This window comes from Diabrotica undecimpunctata, chromosome 3 (assembly GCF_040954645.1).
Source record: "Diabrotica undecimpunctata isolate CICGRU chromosome 3, icDiaUnde3, whole genome shotgun sequence".
NCBI lineage: Eukaryota > Metazoa > Arthropoda > Insecta > Coleoptera > Chrysomelidae > Diabrotica > Diabrotica undecimpunctata.
The window spans coordinates 128,081,201-128,100,870 of NC_092805.1; the positions used below are offsets into that span (position 1 = coordinate 128,081,201).

A 19,670-nucleotide genomic window follows, 5' to 3' on the forward strand; every position below is an offset into this window, starting at 1 on the left:
AAATTGAAATCTGCTGAACATCTGTTGCAATCTGGCAACAAGTGTTTTTAAAGTTTTGACAGTATTGCCAAGATTATTTTCTAATCTACCAAAGACCAATTATATTTTTTTTTTCTAATAACTAACTGCAACTAATATCAAAAGAAACAAATATTCATTCGTTCGTGTTTTATACAAATTTAAAATATTTTAAAAAATACCCGATTTCATAAAATTAAATAATAAAAATGTACTGTTTCAAAGCATATTTGAGGCATAAAACATATACATAATAAGGACATGGCAATACCGCAAACACAAATTTGACGGATCATTTGTAGCTAACTTCATCGGCACTTTCTCTATACTTTTGCCAAACTAGTGTACATAGCAGTAAAAATATTGAACGAGAATTCTATCAAGAAATGTGACATCGAAATCGGTATGATGTATTAAGTTAATAAACTTTTTAAAATTACCGTGTGCTTTCTTGTACAACAGAGCTGCTTCTTGACATTCTTGTTGAGCCTTTTTTGCAACCTCTAAGAGTTCATAATAAGGTCTAGATTTTTCTATACAGTTGCCTAATTTTTTCGATAGTAACTTGAGCCGCCTTGTGCATTCATTCAAAAGCATGCGAAAAGTCTTATTTTCTTCCTACAAAACAAAGATATATAACTTATAGATATATAAAGATATGTAAAGTTAACTTATTAAAAACTAACTATAGTAGGATAGTTTTAGCCTGTCGCATAAGTAATAAAAGTGTCTGTTCAGATTTGCCTCAGGTAGTCCGCGGTTCTCAAATTAAAAATGTACGGTTTTCTTAATTTGATAATACGACATTAGGGATTTTTTTAATAAAATAACTTTGTTATTTTATTAACTATGTTTTATAATAATTGAATATCATAATGTAAATTGATAAACATTGAGTATGAAATATACAGGGTCATTCACGCAACATGTTGGTTAAAAGTTTTCAAAGTTCTGGTCGTCACTGGTTTCTGCAAACTTGGAATAATGGGTTATGCAAAGCATTCTTCATTTTTTAGATACTTGCATTCTTCTAGCACTTCCGGTTGTACCGGAAGTCGCCATTAAGTTTCTTATTTTAAATAGAAACTGTGCTTTTTGTTATTTTTTTTAGAATCTACGTAAAATTCTGAATCGATTTTTATTGGGATAGCATTCTCGAAAAAATAACCGTTTTTGAGATATTTAAAGTTTTTGAAAAATTTTTCATATTACACATGCAACTTCAAAAATTAATATTGTGGTTAATATTTATGCTGAAAAAACAAAAATTCTTTTTCAGCGTGTACTAAACTCTATTTTTATTTAAGCACAAAAAAATTTGCCAATGTTAATACTGGGTGTTCAAAATTTTGTATTATATTTTTATTTTTATATATTTTATAAATATATCTATAAAAATATATATCTATATAAAACAAAGTCCCACACACACCTTCCCAAACCCACCGAGGTAGGTTGTCCTCCTGCGGTACAACCAGCCCCGGCTTTCCTCCGCCCCCTGGTCTTTGGAGCCAGGTCTCGACTATTTCGCGGTATCCCCCGTCAGGCAATGGAAGATTTCCGTGTATTTACATTTAAGTGGTAGGTTAGCCCATTTGGCTTTATCACTACCGGCCAAAGCAATTGTTCGGCGATCTAATGATGGTTGTGTGTGCCGATACTTGCTTTCCCTTTTCTGCACCAAGTGCAGTCGAGAGCGAGCAAGCATCGAATCCTTTCATCCGTCGTCTAATAACCAGTCATTCGTCCAGTCATGTCCTTAATCTACCTTACTTGCTAATCTAATTTTTTTGGTGATTGCATTCAAGAGCGTCGTGCGGCGTGTCTCCGGCTCTCTCGTGCATGCGGTTTTTGTTTTATTTTTTTTTTTGTTTTTTTTTTTGGTGGTTGGTACTCTTTTGTGTTAATTTTTCTATCTACGTCTTAATCTATGGACAGGTATCATCACTATCTGACTCGCTATCCGATTCATCTGAATCTTCATCATTACGAATAATTAAAGGTCCGCTAAGTCCGTGTCAGACGGTCAAATATTTGATCAAACTAGTTTGAGCAAACTGAAGTAATGACGTCATGATTACAGTTTGTTCAAATTTTACAAATTTATCTGTCACACGATCATTCGAATGGACTACCTAAGCTCTGACGTCACAATGGGCGGGGGTTTTTAAAAACCTTTCCAAACATTTCTAATTTGTATGTAATTGTCACATAAGAAGTTGGAAATACTGGTTTTTTCAATTATTTGAAGAATAAATAAGACTTTTGGTTATGAATATTCATTCTGTGCGATTGGTATTATTTTTTGTTCGTGAATTTGTTAGAAATATCAAAGTTATTTACTATGAATGTTCATATTTTAAGTTTATTTTATTGCATGATTAAAACTTTAATTATTTTTTTTACTGTATTTCAAGGTATTTTGTTGTTGTTTTTATCAGGGTTATTTCAAAATAAATCATTGAATTTATTTGCAAAGGTAAAAAATATTTAAATTAATATTTTAATCTTTTTTAAGTGCTAGTGATTTTATCCACTAAAAGACTAAATATATTCGTTTTCTTGTAGTTTAAATAGTTAATAAGTAGTAGTTTTGTTGTCATGAGTGAAAAATTCAGTAATATTGGATATTTTCAACACATGTTTACTAGCCATTATATGCCCGGATCTAAAACATAAATTCAAAAACTATTACAAAATTAAAAAAAACATTCATTACGGCAATTTGATAAAAAGGGTTCCACAGAATGTTATATTACACTTAAAGTACGAGAAAACGAATATCTTTAGTATTTAACAGGATTAAATCACTGGCAACGAAAAATGAATAAAAAATTAATTGAAATATTTTTCAACTTCGTAAATAAATAAAATTTAATTATTTATTGATTTAATTTGAAATAACCCCGATAAAAACAACAACAAAATACCTTGAAATACAGTAAAAAAAAATAATTAAAGTTTTAATCATACAATAAAATAACCTTAATATATGAACATTCATAGTAAATATCTTAATACTTTGATATTCTTACCTCACAAAATCACGAACAACAAATAATACCAATCGCACAGAATGAATGTTTATAACCAAAAGTCCTTATTTATTCCTCAAACAATTAAAAAAACCAATATTTCCAACTTCTTATGGAACAAATACACACAAATTAGAAATCTTGAAAAGGTTTTTAAAACCCCCACCCATTGTGATGCCAGACTTAGGTCACAGAATAAATAAAAATGGACTGCCGGAGTGATGGATGACGTAGATTTTATTGTCATCTGTCAGTTTCACTTTCCAAACAAAACTTGTTTAGTGTGGATAATTTGTATTTTTCGTTATTTTTTCACTTTTTTTTTTACAGAATTTTTCCGCTTTTTGCAATATCTAAGTATTCTAATAGTTACTACAACAATTTTACAAGGTTGTGTAAATAATAAAGCATGTTGTTTTAAAAAAATAGCAATAAAATGCATGTATCAATAAAGTAAGGTTAGAATTTCTTTAATTTAAACTTTTAATTTCATAGAAATAGAACTGAACACAGCAGAGGAAGCAAAATGTTAATTTTATAGTCGTCACGGTCGACGTGACGTCACACTCCGGCTGTCCATCAGAATGCCCACTTTCAGATGCCGCTTTTGAAGTGTGTCGGAACGCGATCGCCATATTTTAAACGGAAACAGACTCGGATTGAGGAATTTGTGACAAGGTACAACAGAACCATAATTTAAATTTTTAGAGATTAATAATTTAGTAAATTTGAAATAATTTAATCTATTCTTCAACTAAAAGTATGACATACAATATTGCATTTTATGTCTATGGTTGCCGTAAATCAATTAAACCGCGTTAATTTTGCTATGCACACCAGATAAAATTTCAGTGAACAGGACTGGTTCCGTTTAAAACATTGCTGATTCCGTCTGCGCGAACGAGATGCGTGTACTTATCTTGACAAGCAGAGTGGGCATTCTGATTGTTTTATTATTCTGTGCTTAGGTAGTCCATTTTATGAAATTGACGTATGTCAATGAAATTAATTGTCTTTTTTGCTAATTTATTAGCTGCATGTGCTTTATTTATGATTCAAATTTTTCTTATCCACAATGAAAATAAAAAGGCTGAAAGGATTTTTTATAACAATGTGGATTCTTCACATTATATAAACAGCTTCTTTCTCAATATAAATCAATTATGTAGTAACTTGTTCCTGGCTCCGAGATGTTTTAAAATTTTATTTTTATCTTATAATAAAATAGGAAGACAAATAAACCACACACTATCAAACAAAGAAGAAAAGGAAAACGAATTTTATCACGAAGTGTTGATTGTCATTTGTCTTTAAATATTTTTGGACCAATTAAAATTAAAGCTTGCTCAAACTGACCTTAAAAAATAGAAGATCCTCTATTTTTAGAGGATTTGATCAAACTCATGATGTGACGTCATGTGCTGTCAATTTTTTGGTTTGATCAAACTAGTTTGATCAAGTATTTGACCGTCCGACACCGTCTTTATGTTTGGCTGGTGTTTGATGGCCATCGGCTTTACTGCACTTTGACAAATATAGGAAAGTTCTTGAGCAGAAACGTTAGGGTAACAACCAGAAAGAAATAGAATACTATCATCATCACTCTGGCTTTATAACCCTGCGTGGATTCTAGCCTCCTCAAGAATTTCTCTCTAGTCGTCCCTATCCATCCCCTTTCTCTGCCAAGCATATATTCCTATATTTCTTATGTCTTCATCGATGTTATCAAGGAGCGTTTTTCTAGCTGGGTTATTTTGTTCCATCCGCATGACATGTAATATTCAACTCGGACGTCCTATCTTAATATGCTTTACGATATCAGGTTAATGGTATATTCTATAAAGTTCGAAGTTGTATCGTCTTCTTCACACTCCATTGTCATTCACTGCTCCATAGATTCGCTTCAGCACTTTTCTTTCGAAACATCCTAACATGTTTTCATTATTTTTTGTTAGAGTCCAGGTCTCTGAACAATATGTTAGGACTGGGCGTATTATTGTTTTGTAGAGTTTTATTTTTGTATTTCTCGATATAATTGTGGATTTAAGGAGGAGATTGGGCCCAAAATAGCATCTGTTGGCTGTGCAAATGCTGCGGTTTATCTCTGCGGTAGTATTATTTTAAGTGTTAAGGAGCGCTCCCAGGCAGGTATACAAATTCGTTCACTGCTTCGATGACGTCGTTTTCTATAACGAGTGGTCGTAAGATTTGTGGTTGCGTGCTTATTTTCATAGAATACTATTGATACAATAATTGTTTGTCGAATTATTTTGTGATGTTATTATTACTATTCAAAGTTATTTTTATTTATTCGAAAAATATATTATCAAATATGTGTTATTTATTTAATTTATTAAAAGTATTGAGAGAAGACAGTATTGTAAAAAGGCTGTGCGAGTTATCCAAGGTATATAGGTACTATTATATAGGACACAAACAAAAAGTGGAACTCCAAAATTTTAGGTTTTGGTAAGGATTGAAATTCTAACGTAAGATGACAAAAATGTACATATTTAAAATACTTGTATTTGGTGCACTACATTACATTATTGTAGAGTGGAACTGGCTTTAAATAAATATATGAACCGTTTTTTTTTTGTGGAATATTCAGACATTCCGGATATTCAATAATCAAAATAAATAAAAAATGTATATAGGACAAAACAGATTAATAAGTAACACACCCAACAAGACAATACACATATTTAAAATACTTATATAGGGAGGAACTGGCTTTAAAAAAATATTGGTACAATATATGAACCGTTTTTTTTGTCTGAATATTCAGACATTCAGGACATTCAATAATCAAAATAAATCGGGTCTTCCTTGTATGCTATTGTGATAAAAGATTTAACTCCCACTGAACATAATTTTAGAAGCTCGAGAAACCAATTATTATTATTGCAAATTTCCTGAATAGACTACATATAATTACATAAATATTACCACTTGTTTACTTCTTTGGAAACTATAAACTCCAAATGAAACAGTGACTTTACTTGTTATAGCTAATAACGGCTTGTTTATAGGCCATTTTAATTAAATACTTAATAAAAGTCAAAACCAACAAGTAATTAAAGTACACATGATGTATGCTTTTAAATATAAACGAATGCAAGGTTTCCACAATTAAGACTCAACTAACAATGGAATGAAATGAAAATATTTGCACACATTAAAAATAATTATCTTTTTTATTACGTACATTGCATGAATTATTTTGTGGGAAACTTCATATTTCCTTTGATAAGCAAATGAAATAGAATAATTATTATTAGGCTTGATTTTGAAATATATTTAAGAAATTCAGAGATCAAAAAACTATTACAATCAAAACAAAACAAGTAGAAGTATCAAGACTAACAAAGGAAGAATTTAAAAATTAAAAAGAAATTCTTCTTCCTCTTCGTCCTACTTTATAAATAGGCTTAATGCCTGCTCTACTTCGGTTTTTAGCCTCAATTAACGTTGTCTGACCATCTTTTTCTCGGTTGGTCCTAATGATCTTCCATTTGGCGATTTGTCTCTTGCTATTCGTACTATTTTATTTTCTGTCATTCTTTCGATGTGTTGATTCCATTCCACTTTTCTTCTTTTGGTCCACGCGTTTATTTCCTCTATACCACATCTCGCTCGTATTTCCTCACTTCTTACTCTTTGAGTTTGGTTTGTTATTTTTCGTAAGACTTTCATTTCTGTTGTTTCCAGTAGTCTTTGTGTTTTCGCCGTATCTTCTCTTGTTTCCGCTGTGTACGTCATTATCGGTCTTATTGTTGATTTATATATCCTGGTTTTCGTTACCTTGTGAGGTATTTGTTTCTGCAGATTGTGTTGTTAAAAATATTCCTGCTGCTCTGTTTGCCATGTTCACTTGTTTTTGTACTTCTTCTTCCACTTTTCCGCTTGACAGTTTTATTCCCAAGTATTCAGTGTCCATCACTTGTTCTATTATTTTGCTATTTACAACTAGTTTACATCTTCTCGGTTCCGCTGATATCACTACCACTTTAGTTTTCTCTGTTGAATTCTTTAATTAATCTTTGTAGGTCATCTTCATTTTCGGCTGTTATTATGGCGTCGTCGGCGTAGCATATTATCCTTATTTCCTTCTCTCCCATTCTATACCCTCTTCTTTTTTTAACTTTCTTTATGATTTCATTCATTATCAGATTATATATTAATGGGCTCAGCGAATCTCCTTGTCTAATGCCAGTTTCATATTTGATAGGTTGCGATAGTTTTCCTTTACATCTTACCATAGCTATGTTATCTTTATATATATTCTCAATGATTTTTACTAAATCCAGTGATATTTTCTTTTTCATATAATAAATGTATCGCGTCCCTAATTCTCAATCTATCAAACGCTTTCTTCAAATCGTAAAAAAGAAATTAAACATGAAAACATAATTTAATGATACATTATTGAATCAACAAAACTATCGATGATTCATAAGATTTAAGAAGGTTCATAAATCATTGGTGCTTTTAATTTGGTATTATGTTATCACGCTGCGTTCAGCGATATTTATAAACTTACACCAGTCTTCTTCTTCTTCTTAAGGTGCCCTCTCCATTACTGAAGGTTGGCTAACTACAGCAAATTGCTCTCTATCTTGTGCTGTTCTTAGTATCGAATGTGTGTCCATGCCTGTCCAGTCTCTTACATTTTTCAGCCATGAGCATTTTCTTATTCCTGTACCCACTCCCTGAGTACCCATTCTTCTCAGCACCTCGTTGATGCTCTCTCCAAGAGATTTCAGCATCCTTCGAAAAACCCACATCTCAAAGGCTTCTACACGTCTCATACTTGTGATTACGAGAGTCCATTTTTCCACTCCGTATAGCAATATGGAATAAATTAATGTTTCTACAAATTGGTATCGGATATCCAACGATAAGGTAGAGTTTATTAGGAATTTTTTCTATTAGGAAGGTATATACTCTATACGAGCACGTATTTCAACCTCGTAGTCAAGATCGTTTGTTATCCAGCAACCAAGATACTGGAATTTTTGTACGGGTTCTATCTGTTTGTTGTAGATACGAATATTAATGTCGGCATTTGGTGCACGTGTAACGGCCATTACTTTTGTATTATTTGTGTTTATATTCAGCCCCAAGCTATCTTCCTTTTTGGTTATGGCATTCAAAAGTCGTTAGAAACCCTCAGCACTGTCCGCAAGAATGACGGTGTCGTCTGCGTATCTTAAATTGGTTCATCGAGCAAAAAGACAAAAGAGGGAATCTAATCGTTATGAAAAGGAGACCAAAAAAGTGGCCTCTGATGGCGGAAATATCCGGAAATGCGAATGCGCCAAATTTAAATTTCATGACACTTCACAATAATCCTACAGTTGTGTAGGAGTTCTAATTTATCTATTTATTTGTTATATTACATAATATTAATACATAATATACTTAAAATACTTTTTTTAACACTAGAACACAATAAAGTTTTAATGAAATAATAACAATAATAGTCTAAAATGTGAAACAATTGTTGAAAAACTTCAATAGAAAATACAAATAATCTTTCATCTGACAGTTGGGACAAACAATAACATCAGCAATAACATAACCCAACTAAATTTGATTTCTTAAACAAGGAAAGAGTCTCTCTTTCCTTGTTTAATGTGGCCTCTCAAGATGGCACTTCCTGTCTAACAATATTTTTGCCCCCAGTACCTTTACATTCCCTCTTTTGTCTTTTTGCTCGATGAGTTGGTTACATATTCTCCGTTGATTTTTATTCCTTCTTCAATATTTTCGAACGCATTTTGGAAGATCTTTTCGGAATAGATATTAAACAACAGTGGAGAAAATACACAGCCCTGGCGAACTCCTCTTTTTATTGACATTTCTGCTGTCATACGATTGTATGACATTTAATCGAAGCCATTTGATCCCAATATAGGTTTTTAATAAGGGCCACCGTGTTATGGTCTATACCATGTTGTGTTAGGGTTTCTATGTGTTATGTGTGTTTACTCGATCAAACGCTTTTTCGTAGTCGAAAAAAACAGAGAAAAACGTCTTTTCGTTGATCTCGGAATGTTTGTAGTAATATCTGGGGGACAAAATAATGCCTCCCTCGTACCAAGCCCCAAACGAAATCCAAATTGATTGTCGCTCAGATTTCTTTCGCATTCTCTGTATATACGTTGATGTACACAAGTACACCAGTCTATCTGGGAAAAATCATTGATTTCGCGTAAAAATCTGATACAGATATTTGAAGGTTCTAAAAGGTATATGAGGGGTAGCGGATGAAAAAGCCGTGAAGACGTACAGCTAATTTTGTTTTGTTTTTGTTTTAAACAATCTTAAAAAGTAAAAAAATCATGTCTTGCCTATAAAACGTTTCTTATACAATTTAGAGAAAAATGGTTCAAATAAAAATATATTAAAATTAAGTTTCAAAATTAGAATACATAAAAAATTGACAGAAATAATTCCAAAAAATCTTTAATTTTGCGGTAATTTATAATGTTAACTTTGTTTTTGCATAATAACGTATTATAATATAACTACTCAAAATTGTGACAGTTAATGAGTTATTAAAGGTTGGCAATCATAATGGCTATTTTTATTTTTGAACTTGCTGCTCTAAACAAATCAATCGATCTGCATTAATACCAATCACGTAGATTCTTCAACCATGAGTTCTGCCTTCGGCCAACAGATCTTCCTTGAATCTTTCCCTGTATTATGAGTCTTCATATTTTGGTCCCCTCATCACGTGGCCTAGGTATTTTAGGCCTAAATTTTCTGGTTTGTATAGTGGTTATTAGTTCTGTTTCTTTACCAACCCTCTCCAGTACTTCTTTATTTGTAATTCTATCAGTCCATGTTATTTTTAATACTCTGCGGTATAACTAGAGTTCGAAAGCCTCGATTCTTTTTAAACTGCATTTTTTTAATGTCCAAGTCTCAGCTCCATATAATAATATTGAAAATGTATAACAGCGAATGGTTTGCACGTTAGGAGTGGCTTCATTCGTATAAATGCTGATCTGACAATCTCTATTCGTCTGTTTATTTCTGCAGTATGATCATTGGTTTCATTGATCAAAGTTCCCAAGTACTGATATTTTTCTACTTGTTCTATCACGTTACCATTGATTGTCAATAGGTGATGTATATTTTGTGGCCTTTTTGTAATTAACATGTACTTCGTTTTTTTAGCGTTTATAGTAATTCCCATCTCGGCACTATTCATACTTAAGCTTTCGATAACTTGTGTTAGATCTTCTATACTCGTTACTATGATCACAGTGTCATCTGCATATCGTAAGTTGTTAATTAATTTTCCGTTAACGGTAACTCCCGCTTTGATATTATTGAGCGTGTTTTGGAAAATTTCTTCAGAATATAAGTTAAACAAAAGTGGCGATAAAACACATCCCTGTCTAACTCGTCTACAGATCTTCGTTTCTTCTGAGTGTTGCCCATCAATTTGAACTATGGTACTTTGGTTGCAATATAATGTTTGCACTATATTTATGATTTTACTGTCAATGCGCTTGTTCATAAGTATTGATATTAGTTTTTCATGTCTTACTTTATCGAAAGCTTTTTCGTAGTCAACAAAGCAAAAGTGTAGATCAACGTTTACATCCCGACCTCGCTCAATCAATATGTTGATGTTAAATAGTCCTTCTCGAGTACCCATTCCATTTCGGAACCCGAACTGCGTCTCGCTAATATCCTCCTCTAGCCTTTCGTATATTCTCTTATTACTTTCAGCAGTACTTTTAAAGTACGACTCATGAGGCTCAGTGTTCGATAATCAGAGCACTATTTTGCTGATTATTTTTTAGGGATGTTATAAATGCTGACTTCAGCCACTCTTTTGGTATTATTCTCGTATCGTACACCGTGTTGAATAAGTCTGCCAATACTTCCAAGTTATCCTCTTCCACTAGTCTTAACAGTTCTACTGGTATTTCATCTAATCCAGCTGCCTTATTGTCTTTAAAGTTTTTGATAGCATATTTGATTTCATCTACTGTGATCTTATGTCTGTCTAAAAAGGATTTAATTCTTGTATTTTCTGCATTTCACCTCTTTCACCTTGGAAAAGTTCTCTAACGTACTCCTCTTATCGTCTTAATTTCTCTGGTAAATCTATTAGTAGTACTCCTTTTTTGTCTTTTATGTGTCCTTGCTGTATATTTCGACCCATTCCAGTCACTTCTCTTATTTTTTTTGTGCATATTTCTCATATCATATTTTGTTTTTAGTTCTTCTATCTCTTTACATTGTTTCATCAAATAGATTTCCTTAGCTGTTTTGATTGTTTCCTTAATTATTCGTTGTATTTCTTTATATTTCTGTAGATCTTTTCCTTTATATTTCCTTCTTTCTTCCATCTGTAATAGTATTTCTTCTGTCATCCACTGTTTTTTAGCCTCTGACCTATGTTGTATCAAACCTTCTTGAGCTGGTTTCAGTAATGTGTTTTTTATATTATACCACTTTGTATTTACATCCATAATTTGTTTGTTGTCAGTTAGTGTTTTTTGCATATTAACATTCACATTATTTTTTAATTCGTTATTTGGCATTCTTACATTAATTTTTGGTTGTTGTTTTCTGAGTTCAATTCTTTTTAATTTTATTTTCAGGTCAGCAACTAACGGATTGTGGTCTGAGTTAACATCTGCTCCAGGATAAGTTTTAACTGAGGTTATAGAGTTTTTATATCTGCTATTTACGAGTATAAAGTCTATCTGGTTTCTGACAATGTGGTTTTCTGTATGTGAAGGAGACGTCCATGTATATAGTCTTCTCTTAGTAAGCTGAAACCAAGTATTGGCAATTATCATATTCTTTTCTTGGCAGAATTCTATGAGCCTTTCTCCTCTCTCGTTTCTAGTTCCTAATCCGAACTGTCAAACTATATTTTCAACTGTACCTACTCCAATTTTTGCATTAAAGTCTTCTAAAATGTAAGTAATATCTCTAGATTTTGTTAACTTGATTGTATTGTGCAATTCTGAATAAAACTTTTCGATCTCATCTTCGGTCTTATCAGCTGTGGGAGCATAGACTTGGATCATATTAATAATACAGTTCCGTGCTTGAATTTTTAGCATCATTTTTCTTTCTGAGGATTTGAACCACACCTAGCACTGATTTTCTAATAGTGTTGCTTATGATGAAATCTACTCCGTATCGATGATCATTTTTGTCTCCTCCCGTGTAATAAATATTGTAGTAATTTATTGATATCTCTCCATTTCCTAACCATTGTACATTGCTAACCCCAAGTATATCTATATTTAGCCTCTCTTTCTCTTTAATAACATTATGTAATTTTCCAGGCTGATACATACTACTTACATTCCAGGTAGCCATTTGTATCTGAGAGGGTTGAGTATTTTTTGGTTTTTTGTGCAAGGGTTTCGCATGTTGACGACCGAGGAGACTTTGCATTCTGATGGTTGTCCTCCCCTGCCGGATTTTGGTCTCCGATTACCATAATCAATAATGTCTCTTGCGCAAATAGTTCTAGCCATTATAATTTATACTAGAGATGTCATCAGGGACCTTTAATGCAATGGTTTCTCGTTGCCTTCTGAATTCTGATGCTGTTGACCACTTTCTTGGTTCTTCCGCCTTCGAGACCAATTTCTCAGTCTCAGGACAACAGAGTGTCCTTCCACTTACTAGCTCATCCGCCCTAAGCCATTGGCCAGTAAAAGGTGGCCATTATATAAGGTCATTAATTTACAGTACTGAAACATGTTCTAAGCTTGAAGTCTTCGAAATATGGTGTTGCAGATGAGCAAAGAATTTCATGGGTGGACCGGGCCATGATTAGATGTCTAATCACAAGATGTGGGTCAATCGTGAACACGGGGGCAAACTTGATTCATGTGTTCACATAACATACTGAAACGGATTGGCAAGGAAGGCACTGACCTGTGTGTACATTGTCAAGGAGAGTATGAATATACTGCGAGCATATTCTGTTTGTATGCGACGAATAGATAAGACGAAGACGGGAGTATTTGTGGAGCTTAGGTGAGAGGATGAGAGTGGAGATGCTAGTTGAATTGATGCTGCGTAAGAGGAAATATTGGAGCCTCGTGAATGGTATGATTTTTATGGTGATGAAAGAGGAGTGACTGGAAAGGGAGGGGAAGAAAGCTGCAAGAATGTTGCAATTTCATAACTTCACATTATATGAACACCACTTCACTGTTTGATTATGATTTGTACATATATTCAAGAGCTATAGATCTTTTAAAACGAAATTGGAGAGGTTAATCAAATTACTAAAAGCAGTTAGAAAACAAATTAAAATTGTACTCCTTCAGACTAGTTTGACAAAAGTGTGAATTCTCAAACCTGTAACCACTGTCTAGTATTATTTGACTTGAATTAATTGTCAGAAGGATTGACTTGAGTTTGGCTTAATTTCAAGTCAAACTTAGTCAATTTCAAACATTCGATTAACTGACTAATAATCTCAGATGCACTGAAGACACTGTTCTCTTATGCAAGAGTTATTGGATTGTGTAAGCACGACTGGAGAAGAAATGCGTCTAAAAATGAATGCTTCTATGCCAAAATGTATAATATTCAGCGTCCGCCTCACAAATGCTTCCCTAAAGATAGATCACCAAAACATTGAGAGAATTACTCACTTTAAATACCTGGGATGATATATTACAGACCAACTAAGTAGATAAAGTAAAGAGGTAAAATGCAGAATTGAAGCAGCTCGCACAACGTTTCTAAAAATGAAATCATTCTTCTGTAACCACAGCTTAAACCTAAAATTACGCCAAAGAATGATCAAACGCTATATTTCGTCAATGTCATTACAATGCACCGAGACCTGGACTCTAAAGGCTGATACAATCAATCGCCTAGAACCGTTTAAAACGTGGTTGCATAGAAGAATGCTCCGAATACCCTGGACAGCTATGTAGACCAACGAAGCTGTTAAACAGACCAAATGCTATTCGTGAGTTATTGAAAACTATTAAAATAAGAAATATTTCATACCTAAAGAAGAATACAAGAATTAAGAAAGAATGTATTTCTTGAATATTAACAACATTAGATTGTTCATCTGTTCAACATTAATTAGTTACGTAAATTTAAGGTAAATTCAAGGCTGGCCTAGATATTAACCTCGCGAAAACAGAGTACCTATCTACAAGTGAAGAAGACATAGAAGATCTACAGATTGATGACAACGTAACAATCAAAGGAAAGGATAAATTCAAATACCTGGGGTTCATAATCACGAAAAAGGCAACAACAGAGGAAGAAATTACACAAAGATTAGGACAAACAAGAACAGCAATCCGACAACTTAACTCAGTATGGTGGGATAGACACCTAAATATGAAGACAAAAAAGCAGATTTATAAAACATTAGTGCGAAGTATTATGACATATGGGGCCGAAAATTGGATCATAAACAAGAAAAACAGCAGTAAGATAATAGCAACAGAGATGGAATGCCTGCGAAGATGCTGCAGAGTAACAAGAATGGATAGGAGAAGTAATGACGAAATAAAGCAAAGAACATCAATAGAAACAGACATACTAACATATATAGAACAAAAAAGACTAAAGTGGTATGGACATGTAAGAAGAGCTAGCGACAGCAGATGGATAAAAAGAATAACCGAATGGAGCCCCATAGGAAGGAGGAAAAGAGGACGACCCCGAAAATCCTGGAGGAACGAAGTAGACGACGCCATGAGTAAGAGAGGACTAAACGATGGAGAATGGAACAACAGAGAGAGATGGAAACGGTTGAGCGAGGGAAGGCAGTGAATACTGTAGAATCCCTAAATATATATATATAAATTTAAGGTAGGTTGTTGTTTTATATCAGTTACAGCACAGCCCTGGCATGTCATTACACCGATCTCAAGACTTCCCTTAATTCTTATCAAATAATTGATGGTTTCGACCGTTACTTAATGGAAATTCATTTTATGTAACAATAAAACACTGAAAACTTTATTTTCAAAACTTCCACAAAATTTATTATAAAATCTTATCACTACAGCTGTTTCGGCAGAGTGCCTTTCTCAAGTAATCTATTTTTGGTATGTGTTTATACTTTATAGCTTTTAATGAAATAGGTTGAGGAGGGGAGAACTGTTTGTCTCAAGTTGGTCATTCAGAATTATATCTGTGTTTTTTAATTTGTTACTTTCCATAGATTCTGACAAAGATAGCTTAAGGCCTTTATTTTGAATGTGAAGAATTTGAAATTCGTCATTAAAAGAATGATTATGATCTAGAAGGTGAAGTGCGTGTGTAGAATCTGTTTTTCTATTATTGAAAGCCCTTTTATGTTCTGCTATTCGTTTATTAAAATTTTTACCAGTTTGACTGATGTAAGTTTTTGGGCAGTCGCCACATTTAATCAAATCTATCAAATATTTAATATTATTAAAGACACTATAGTCAACAAATCAGGCATATATTTTATAAAAAAACTCGAACATTGAAGTACTTCAGAAACACTTCTGTTGTAAGTGGTATAAATTTAAAAATCCAAATGGATTAAAATTTCAGAACGTTTTCGGACTAGTCAGTCCATCGTCAGTGAACTTTTGTAGTATTTCCGTAAATAACCGCAAATTCAAACAGTGGTTGGGTTTATATTGATGAAACCATACTGGAAAGTATTAAATTATACGGCAATATGCCGGTACCAACCGGGAACGTTCCTACTCGAAAATTCTGAAAAATATGTTTTACTTTGATGTTCGAGTTTATTAACTATATGGTATACAACTAACTCGCGAGAATTAAGTATCCCTTTTTAAGTTCATATATTTTTTCTTTACTTCTAATTCCCTTTCTGCTATTTGGAGTTAGTTCAATTAACAGAAAACTCACGTAATGATTAATCATGCTCTTGAATTTTGAACATTAGATTAGTTTTATGTACGACCATTAAACAAAAAATACTTCGATTTCCACAGTAAATTAACAAACTTTACATACTAATTAACATGTTCGTTAAGGACACACAAACAGTACTTATTAAATCATGAATGTAGAAAATAAAAGATTAATTTTCCATGATTCATACAATTTTTAATTTGTATAACAAGTACATCATAAACATAAAATATAAGGTTGTATTAGTCATAATAATAAATTATCTACAATTCATATTTGTTGATAAATCGCGAATATAACTGAAATATTTAATATCTGATCATTGCCTTCTAGGTTTTAGATCATTCAGAACTTTCTATAAAGAATGACTTTTTTCATAAAACTAAAAATATGTATTTTTGTCAAGAGTAGACTAAGCGTCTACACTTTATAGTCTTTTAAAGGCATAGTAAAAATACATCACTTGAGAAAAGCGCGTGATCGCATAAACGATGCCAATCAAAACATCGAGATCAAAAGACATATTGTAATGGCCAGGTCCATTTTTATAAAAATTAAGAAACTGTTTAACAATCTTTATATTATCATTATATCAATCTTCTATGAATAATAATGTTAAGATCATATGTGTTTAGTACCTTGTTGTACGGTGTGGAAGCTTGGACTCTCAAACAGAATGATATAAAAACCATTGAGAGTTTGGAGATGTGGAGCTATCAACGAATATTAAGAATAAGTTGGGTTGGCTGGGTCACAACTGAAGAAGTCCTACATTAAATGGACAAAATCCCCGAAGTAATACTTGCCATAAAAAAAGAGGAAATTGGAATACTTATGCCATCTTATGCAGGGACAAAAATACACTACAAAATATAATGTAGGGAAAGATTGAAGGACGAAGGAATCTTCCGCAGAAGAATGTCCTGGGTACGAAATTTAAGAGAGTGGTTTGGTTGCATCTCAAACGAATTGTTTAGAATAGCTGTAAACAAAGTATGAATCAATCTATGATATGACAGGAATAGAAAGAATAAGATATCCCAAAAATTATTTAGACAAATCATGGATCTTTATAATCTGAATTTTGGGATTTAAAGAACTAAAAATATAAGGTAAGTAATTTATACCTTCGTTGTTATATCTTTGGACACAGAACTGGTGATTGTTAGTAGTCTTAATGGGGAATCAGTGTGGAGATTCAAATTCCAGTATCTACTTTTCTCAAGCTCTCATGCTTATTAAATTATCAGGTTCAATCCAGAAGGATCAGGTTCTATCCAAAAGGATCTAAAATATCAAAACAGAAGGTAGGGAGAAAGGGGGGCAACACGTAAAGGCGGTGACTCAAAGAGCTGCGATGAGATCCGCCGCGTTGGGCGGATCATGCCCAACATCGGAGAGCCCAAAACTGAGAGGAGGAAGGCTCTTCATTCTGTTGTGCAATCGATCGTCCTCTACGCTGCGCCTGTCTGGAGTACTGTAGTTTTAACAAAGGCGTACAGAAACCAGAAAGCGTAAATTTGCGAAATCAAGCGACCATCGTATGGTGAGAGCCACCATTGTGTTAAATACCAACTATGAACGACACAATATGATAAAAAAGAAGCAAATAAACATATGGACACATCCAAACAACGAACAAAATTTTGAAGATCATATCGGTAAATTCCTTCAAGAAAAATCATCAACAAATGATATTAACATCCTAAATGACATAATAGTAGAAGCAATAACAGAAGCTCAAAAGAAATGCTGCCCAAAAAGCGTGAAGGAAGAAAAAATTAGTCTGGACACACAGAAAAAAATGGAACAAAGAAGAATACTGAGAAGCGACGAAAACTCTAGTAACGACGATATAAATAAAATAAACAAGGAAGTATCAAGAGAAATAAGAAAAGACCTAAGAAAATACAAAGATGAGAAAATCATCAAAACTATTGAGGAAAATAAGAGTATGAAAATAATGAGACGCAAACTCACAAATGGAAATAAACAAATAGTCAAACTCAAGGATAGAAATGGCAACATCACATCAAACAGAGAACATTTGTTACAAATTGTGGAATCATTCTATGAGACATTATATACCAACCAATCGACTCTAGATATAGTTGAATATCAGCAGAGGAAGGTTCAAAATCAGGGTTCCGAAGATATCCCAGAAATCTCCTTGGACGAAATTTACAAGGCTCTAAAAAAGATGAAGAATAACAAAGCTCCGGGGGAGGACGGTGTCGTCACGGAAGCGATAAAGATAGGAGGCTCAGTACTGATAACCAAAATTCAAAAGCTCTTTAATCTATGTCTATGGAATCAAAATATCCCAACAAAGTGGAATAATTCAATAACTGTACTCTTACACAAGAAGGGAGATATAGCAGACCTGGAAAGATACAGACCAATCAGTCTCCTTAACCATCTTTATAAATTATACACCCGAATAATAACGAACAGATTAGAGACAAAGCTGGATTTTTACCAACCTCGGGAACAAGTCGGTTTCCGCCCTAATTACGGCACAAATGATCACCTGCAGTGCCTAGAAACCCTGATAGAAAAAACTAACGACTATAACCGTCCCTTGGCATTGATATTTGTAGACTTTAAAAAGGCGTTTGATACAGTGGAATTACCGTCCATCTTAAGAGCACTACAAGATTGCAGGGTCGACCACAGATATTGTAATATAGTTAAAAATATATATGAAAATGCCACAACAACCATAAGTCTACATTCAGCAACTAATAAGATAAAGATAAAAAGGGGAGTCAGGCAAGGTGATACCATGTCACCAAAGCTGTTCATTACCGTTCTTGAGTATGCATTTAAAAGACTAACATGGCAACAGAAAGGAATATCCATCGATGGAGAAAGATTAAACCATCTACGTTTTGCGGACGATATCGTGCTTCTGTCAGATAATCTGGGAGAGATCAAAGACATGCTCCAAGAACTGAATTACATACTACAAGAAACTGGGCTGGAGATAAATTTCGAGAAAACCAAAATGATGACCAATATGGTTCCCAGCGAAGAGATACAGATCAATAACAACAAGGTAGAATTAAGGTCGATAAATACACATACTTGGGTCATGAAATCAGAATAACCAGAGACAACCAAACCTGCGAGCTAAATAGACGAATCACGTTGGGATGGGCGGCATATGGAAGGATGAGAGACATTTTTAAAACAAATACTCCAATTCACCTGAAAAGGAAGGCATTTAACCAATGCATCCTACCAGTCTTGACCTACGGAGCAGAGACCCTAACTTTAACGAAAGCTACTGCCGAAAAACTGAGGGTAACACAAAGGCGAATGGAGAGATCAATGCTGGGTCTGACCTTGAAAGATCGCGTGAGAAATGAGGAGATACGCCGACGAACTGGCGTTGACGATATTATACTGCGAATCAATAAACAAAAGTGGAGGTGGGCTGGACATGTTGCTAGAATGGAAGACGGAAGATGGACGAAGAGATTATTGGAGTGGAGACCAAGAGCCGACAAGCGAAGTCGAGGCAGACCACCCACCCGATGGACCGACGACCTAAGGAGAATAGAAACAAACTGGATTGCAGCAGCTAGAGATAGAGAGAACTGGAGACGTTTGGAGGAGGCCTATATCCAACAATGGATGTGAAAACGGGGCTGGATGATGATGTACAGAAACCAGCTTACCGGAGCAGATAGGAAAAGTCTATTAAGGGTGGCATGTGCA

General features: G+C 33.6%; 1 protein-coding gene across 2 annotated transcripts in view; it reads right to left on the reverse strand.

Moving 5' to 3' along the window:
• The window catches only part of pcs (SH3 domain-binding protein parcas), a 42,751-nt gene that overhangs the window by 15,508 nt on the left and 7,573 nt on the right, over positions 1 to 19,670 (reverse strand). For both annotated transcript variants that reach the window (XM_072526912.1, XM_072526911.1), the window contains one exon: positions 459 to 636. In XM_072526912.1, the coding sequence (XP_072383013.1) occupies positions 459 to 636 (178 nt within the window). The remainder of the gene's footprint in view (positions 1 to 458; positions 637 to 19,670) is intronic.